Raw genomic sequence first — 7141 nt, 5'->3', positions numbered from 1 at the left:
AAAATAAATTGCGGTACTATTAAGTACATTTTTGGTACAATTATTATAAGCCATAAAATTTGAAAAATTATCGTTGATTTTCATTTTCGCCATTTTTTCGGGAAACCCCCCGTGAATTTTGAAGGACATGCTCTGCAGAAGAACACCATCGAAGTAATGACTTTATGATGATGTTATTTTGAAGGTACATTTTAGGTACAATTATTATCAGCCATAAAATTCTAAAAAATATCTTTGAGTTTTATTTTGGCTAGTTGACCGGCAAATTGAAGTACCCCGAAATTTGAACCTCAAATATTAGCCAAACGAGTAAGGTACAATTAAAAATAAATTGCGGTACAATTAAGTACATTTTTGGTACAATTATTTAAACCTAGTCCCCAGTTTCGACTTTCACATGTGCGGTCATTCGAATATACATCCAATTTGCGGACGGTATCGAATGCTTCATACACATTTTGCGGATAGCGCATATGAAAAGTCAGTTCCGTGACAATATGCGGACGACAAAAAAAAAATTGAAAATGTGCTTATGCCATAATTACGTACTAATTATGTACTATGCGTACCTACCAAAAAAAAATTTGTACCTCGCCCCGTATGGCCTAGGCAAACTGTTATAAAATCATGATTTTTCCAAAAAAATCTCTTTTTTTAACGGCAAAAAATTTATGCTATTACAATTGTAATGTCAGATTTTTAGCATTACAGTAATATCTAATACAATTGTAGTAGCTATTACAAACATTTATGTTAATGTAATGGTTAGTAACATTACAATTTTAATGCCGGTAAATCTGTAGCCTGGGAGTAATTTATTTGAATTTTTTTTGGAAAATTTACGATAGAAAAGACCATTATATCGTTTTTAGATTTTGCGACGTATAAAATTATTTTTTTGAAAAAGAACCATGTCAATTTTTCATATAGCGAGTAAGCCAGCAGTTTTTAAATAATTTAGTGGAAATGGGGGTTGCTCCCCTTTGGAGTGGGGGGAGTACCCAACTTGACCAAAACTTCATTGGACCAAAAAGTGATGTATGGGAAAGTTGTTCAGAATGACGAGAGAAATTTTTTGGGGTAGCTAGTAAGGAAAAATCGGTAAAAATTGTATTGGAAGTATAAATTAAAACGTAAGGATTCTTATCTAACTTCATATCTATCACACATGCAATTGTTTGGACAGTGAAAGATGTTGTATCTTAAAGAGCGTCAAAAAATCTACTAAATTCGATCTGTCAAAGTGAAAACAATACTGCACACACAAGTTTTTTATTGCGATTAATGTCGAATTATGTTTCAACAAAACAGCATTTGCGGGAAGCAATGCTTTTGTACTTTAATCAAAAGAAAAGTGCTGCTGAATGTCATCGTTTGCTGTCGGAAACGTATCCCAAATATTCAATTTCAATAAGTGTATGTGAAAAATGGTTTAGAAGATTCAGAAGTGGTGATTTTGACACGGAAGACAAAGAGCGTCCAGGCCAGCCGAAAAAATTTGAAGATGAAGAATTGGAATTGTTACTCGATGAAGATCCATGCCAAATGCTAGAAGAACTTGCTAAATCATTGGGAGTAACTCAAGCAACCATTTCACAACGTTTAAAAGCATTAGGGTTCATCCAAAAATTTGGAAACTGGTTGCCGCACGAATTGAAACCGAGAGATGTTGAAAGGCGTTTTACCATCTGTGAAATGCTGCTCGCAAGACAAAAAAGCAAGTCATTTTTGGATCGAATTGTTACGGGCGATGAAAAGTGGATCCACTACGATAACCCAAAGCGAAAAAAATCATACGTTCGACGCGGCGAACCAGGACCATCGCAAGCAAAGGAAGATATTCATGGTTTCAAGATCGACTACAACTGATACAATTGAAGCGAGCATTGGACAAAGATCGGAAAGAATGGAGGGAAAAACACAACCGGTTAATTCTTCTTCATGACAATGCTCGGCCACATGTTGCAAATGTCGTCAAACAATACTTGGAAACAACTAAGTGGTAAGTCTTACCCCACCCGCTGTATTCACCAGACATTGCTCCTTCTGATTACTACTTGTTTCGAACGATGCAAAACGAATTGGCAGGCAAACGCTTCACTTCTTCGGAGGAAATCGCAAATTGGGTCGGTTCGTGGTTTCGTTCAAAACAACAACCATTCTTTTGGCACGGAATCCATGAATTGCCTGGAAAATGGGAAAAAGTAGTGGCTACCGATCTAGGGGATAACCGTGAATTGCAGATCGAATAATTTATAATAATAAACGCTATTTCTCTCTATTTTTCACTAATTCTGCTAGTATTTCTACTAGTTTGTTCTAATACTGCTATTTTTTGCTAATTTCTCTAGTACGTCAAAAATATTGCATACGTCAGATTGACAGCATGATCGAATAACTGAAATGTGTTTACGTAAATGTTTCAAGTTGACACTTTCAACGTGTATATTTGAAGCAGGCACTAGCGTATACGTTTTCAGTAAGAAATCTGTCATCAAATCTACATTTCCGATTGCAATTCGTAAATTGTAGTTAATACAGATGAAACGTGCTTGGTTACGTGATATTGAATATATTTTTATTTAAAAATAAGAAAAAGCGTATTTAACTACATATTTTGATACATTTTAGTTCAACACTATTCAATTCGTTTGTTTTGTGAATTTTATTTTAATTAATTATTTCAATATATTCAAGAATAAATGCTTACTAAAGTATATACGTGTACAGTGCTAATTCTGCTATTTATTGCTAATTTTGCTATTTTCTTCATGTAAATTTCCCTATTTTTTGCTAATGTGCTAATTCTAATTCGCATGGATATCCCCTAGCTACCGATGGACAATACTTTGAATAAAAAAATGTGTAACATTCTCTTGAAATAAATGCCCAATTTCAGTGAAAAATCCTTACGTTTTAATTTATACTTCCAATAAAAAAAATATAAAGTCACTTTTGCTGAATTTTTAAATGCGTGCAATGACGCTGGTGGTGGTTGCTTTCCCGGCGTTGGTGGTGTCGCAGACGAAGGTTTCGATATTGATGTGTTCGAATATCAAGGTGATCTCATTAGATTTGCGGTATATGCTTCCGAAATAAGAAGAACGCCCGTTTAAATTGTGCATGTAAAGATCCGGAAATATGTACGACCTGTTGAAACCAAGTGTGATTTTGGTCCTTCGAGGAAATAAAAAAAAACTTTTAAACATAAAACAGCAAAGAAAATTTTGAACAAAAAAACCGAAAAAAGGGCATCAATTGTCATCCGAACGTCTTTTACACTGAATGAAATTGACTCTTCCGGAGAAGAGTACGCAATTTTGCCATCACACCCTTCAAAAGAAATGTTCGTCAACACCATGCCATAGAAACATTTGCGATTTGAATGGGAGATAGGTAATCTATGACTCCACCTATTTGCTTATACGATCTAAATTTATTTCAGTAAAGAACCTGTGGCAAATGTCATACTAACTGTCAAATTCAAATACAATTTCTTATGAGAAGGATTTTTTTTTTAATATTTATGAAACTTTGAACAATTCTTTTGTTATGACAAACGCTGAAAATACTTGAATAATATATAATATATTGAACTATACAAAGTAATGACGTAAATAAGAAACATGAAGTTTATTTCTACGTTAACAACAAGTTGGAAGAAACCTTAGAGAAAAATATCCAGTTTTTATAACATTGGAATACCACATTCTTTCTACACACATGCCCAAGTGTTTCACGAATTCTTTTAAAACGATATCGCGAAAGCAGGAGTTATTTTGAATTTTCTTATAATTGAGATATTCCAATTATTGTTATATAGTGAAGAGAATCATATGAATATACAATACGACTTATAAAATACACAAATATCATGATAAATTGAATGGAATAGAATAAAAATCCGACTTGTACGAAGAGTCTATAAAAGTGGAACACAGAGTTTTTTTTACATAGAATTGTTGTTGTATTACAACAAATAAACTATATAAAAAAACTCTGTGTTCCACTTTTATAGAGTCTTCGTACAAGTCAACCGGCTAAGCCTATGAAGAGACAAAATGCGAATCCCCCTCATCTGTGCCATCTTGTATTCCATAGTTGAACTCAATTTAGTTACAATGAATTGAATCGAAAAAGAGAAAAAAACAACAACAGTAACATGGCTACATAGATCTGTTGACCAGTGAGATACGTATAACAATGGAATGAAAGAATGAAGAAAGCGTATATGTGTATGTATGCATCAGCACGCATAGATGTACAGCTCTGTGCGGCCGTGCTATTGTTGTTGTTTTTTCTCTTTTTCATTTCAATGCTACAGAATTAAATTCAGTTTTTCGATCTAATTCGAACTAATGTGAGATGGCGCTGATCAGCTGCGTTCGCATAAAAAAGTTCCCAATCTCATATACGTCAACCTCGCTTGGTACAAGTCGAATTTTTATTCGAACCCATTCAATTATCAATATTCAACAATTTCATTTGTCTGAAAAACAACTTGTTTACAATATTGTTTCAACTTTTCTGGTGGAATTACGAAAGGACGTCATGCATAAAAATACTATATTAAATAAAAATGTTTAGTTCAAATTCAACATTTTTAATACTTGTTTTTCGCTTATAAATACAATATGGCTCCAAGAAAAACAGTTAATTACAGTCTGGCCACGTGAATAAGTTGTTGGAAACACTAGAGGAAGAAAAGTGACGAAAAATTGGCGAAAAAATGATTATAATCTTCTACACGGTCATTTTTGCTGCATTTCTAAATGCGTGCAATGGAGCTGGCGGTGGTTGCTTTCCAGGCGGTGGCTGCTTTGGTGGTGGCGCAGATGAAAATTTCGATATTGATGAGTTCGAATATCAAGGTGATCCCATTAAATTTGCGTGTATATCAAATCCTTCGTATGTATCCCAATTTTTCATTTTTTATTTTATTAATTCATTTTCTTTCCTAAATGCATACGTATAATTTTCAGTCAAAATCAGTTTGATATAACTGATGTAAATGGACACATACCACCAGGTTTGATTAGTAGCCTGCATAACGGAAAAGGTTTATCCTTGTTTTTCTATGGGGTCGCAAATGAGGTCGATTCTACATTTGGTAAATATTTTCACAATTTAAGAACACGAAATTCGATTTAGAAACAATCCAATAGTCATGACTAGACATCGCCCGATGGGCACTTTGCGTGCCAACAACAATTTTGTACCCCACTCTCTTTTTGAGTTTTTAACTTATATTTATATTCAAACGTTTTTTCACAGATTCGCTTCTTCAATATATTAAAGGTAAGTTTTTTTTCACTATTCTAACAATAAAAGATTGTGTAAGAAATACAATACGATTCAATTCTTTTTCACACTCTGACTATAAAAAACGAATATCTTTTCTTCGTAGAATGGTCCGCAAAATCCCAAAACAATATATGTGTTGTATTTTATTCCTACGCAATGAATTCATCGGAAGTTTTAAAAATGTATCCCATTGTAAATAAAATGGTGAAAACCCGACGGCTTGAATATGTGGCAAAGATGGCACGCGACTTGGTGTTTGGCGTAAGAGCAAAATGTTTGGCAACAACGGAAAGAACTTGTCTCAGAAATTTATCACAAGTCGATGTGACCGGTTTTAGTTTTGGTGCACATATCGCTGGAAGAACTTGTCAATATTTGCTTAGAAAAACGGGCGAGAGAGTTCGATTACTATTAGGTATGTATTCTATCCAAACATCGGTAGAAAAAGTATCTTAACAAATGTGTCGATTTCAAACAGCTTTAGATCCAATAAAAACTCCACGATTTGGACCGAAAATAAAGAATAGCATCAATAAAGGTGATGCCAATTATGTTCAAGTGATTCACACTTCCAAAAAGGTGGGGATGTGGGATCAAATGGGAGATGTTGATATCTACGTAAAAAATGCCAAACAGGACAATTTGGGCTTCTTAAATGATGAGCATGGAATCGCATTTTTCATACATCTTGGAACATCTACTAAGCGACTTTTTATATGGGTCAGAGAAAATGGAAATGGCAGCGTGTGGACACGCAATGGAAAGGAATTGGATGATGAATGTACAATCGGTGTATATAGTACATTAAAATCTCAACATCGTGGTAAGAAATTAAATCTTTATTTAAAAAATGCGAACTTGGAGAATTTCTGGCGAGGAATTGGCTCATTTAATATGGCGGAACTATTTTTGGGTGCTCATGATGTTGAATTAGAAGAAAGGATATCCATCGAAACTGATTGCTCTATTTGCTCCGAAAATAAGAAAAATGTCCTTTTATTGCCGAGCAATCATAACGAAATATGTATGACCTGTTGGAACAATTGGAAAAATACCCCATCATCTGGGAGTAGATGTCCCTATTGCAGACAAAAAGTAACATCAGCTGTTGAGGTCAACAAGTAATTCATATTTTAGACTGATGATGACATCAAATGGAAAATTTAAAATCATATTAAACATTTTCCATTTATATTTATTGGCCGTTTATTCTGCGGATTAATAAGATATAAAAAATAAAAAGTTACTCTTCAAAATAAAACCAAATTATTTGACAATAACAATCGCATATAATAAATTGATTGGAATGATACATTTTATTACGCTTATTGAAATAGAAATTTTAACAACAGCCTGAATAAATTTTCTGAGAAAATATCTAATTTTAATAAGACTGAAATACTGGATACACACATGCTCAATTGTTTTATGTCCACTTATAAAAATCGTTTAGACTGATTTTTAATTTTCTTACAATTGGGACGACAAAAATGAGTAAATTGAAATGAATATGAATATGAAATACAGCGTCTTTAAAATTTAAACGATACATCTATTATAAATACTCGCCGATTTTGGTTGCCTAGATAGTACGTTTAAAAAACAACTTGTTTATTGTTTCAACAATTATGAAATTTTGGAATTTCGAGAAGACGTCATGTATGACAAAACAAAAAGAAAATTTTGTTGTACAAAATTCTTATTTTCCAGATGTACATAATAAGCAAAAATTCAAAATAAATTCTTGCTTATTTCTTATTTATACACGCCAGTCTTAAGAAAATACATTTTATTACGGTTTGGCCACATAAGCAAAGTGTTGGAAATAATAGAAATA

General features: G+C 33.2%; 1 protein-coding gene across 1 annotated transcript; it reads left to right on the top strand.

The window, feature by feature from the left end:
- The first annotated feature begins 4642 nt into the window (after positions 1 to 4642).
- LOC116348774 lies at positions 4643 to 6587 on the top strand. Its single transcript, XM_031779886.1, has 5 exons — positions 4643 to 4908; positions 4983 to 5110; positions 5275 to 5298; positions 5408 to 5719; positions 5783 to 6587. Exons 1-5 carry the CDS (start codon positions 4730 to 4732, stop codon positions 6427 to 6429), a joined length of 1290 nt encoding a protein of 429 aa, XP_031635746.1. The 5' UTR covers positions 4643 to 4729; the 3' UTR covers positions 6430 to 6587.
- The last annotated feature ends 554 nt before the right edge of the window (positions 6588 to 7141 follow it).

This window comes from Contarinia nasturtii, unplaced genomic scaffold (genome assembly GCF_009176525.2).
Source record: "Contarinia nasturtii isolate CC-2019 unplaced genomic scaffold, AAFC_CNas_1.1 Cnas_scaffold_2678, whole genome shotgun sequence".
Taxonomy (NCBI): Eukaryota; Metazoa; Arthropoda; class Insecta; order Diptera; family Cecidomyiidae; genus Contarinia; species Contarinia nasturtii.
This window is presented reverse-complemented; position numbering and strand designations above follow the sequence as displayed.

Coding starts and splice junctions, on each gene's coding strand:
- LOC116348774 (XM_031779886.1), top strand. CDS start 4,730: ATGATTATAATCTTCTACACGGTCATTTTTGCTGCATTTCTAAATGCG. Junction 5,299..5,407: donor GCTTCTTCAATATATTAAAG/GTAAGTTTTTTT, acceptor TTTTCTTCGTAG/AATGGTCCGCAAAATCCCAA. Junction 5,720..5,782: donor GAGAGTTCGATTACTATTAG/GTATGTATTCTA, acceptor GATTTCAAACAG/CTTTAGATCCAATAAAAACT.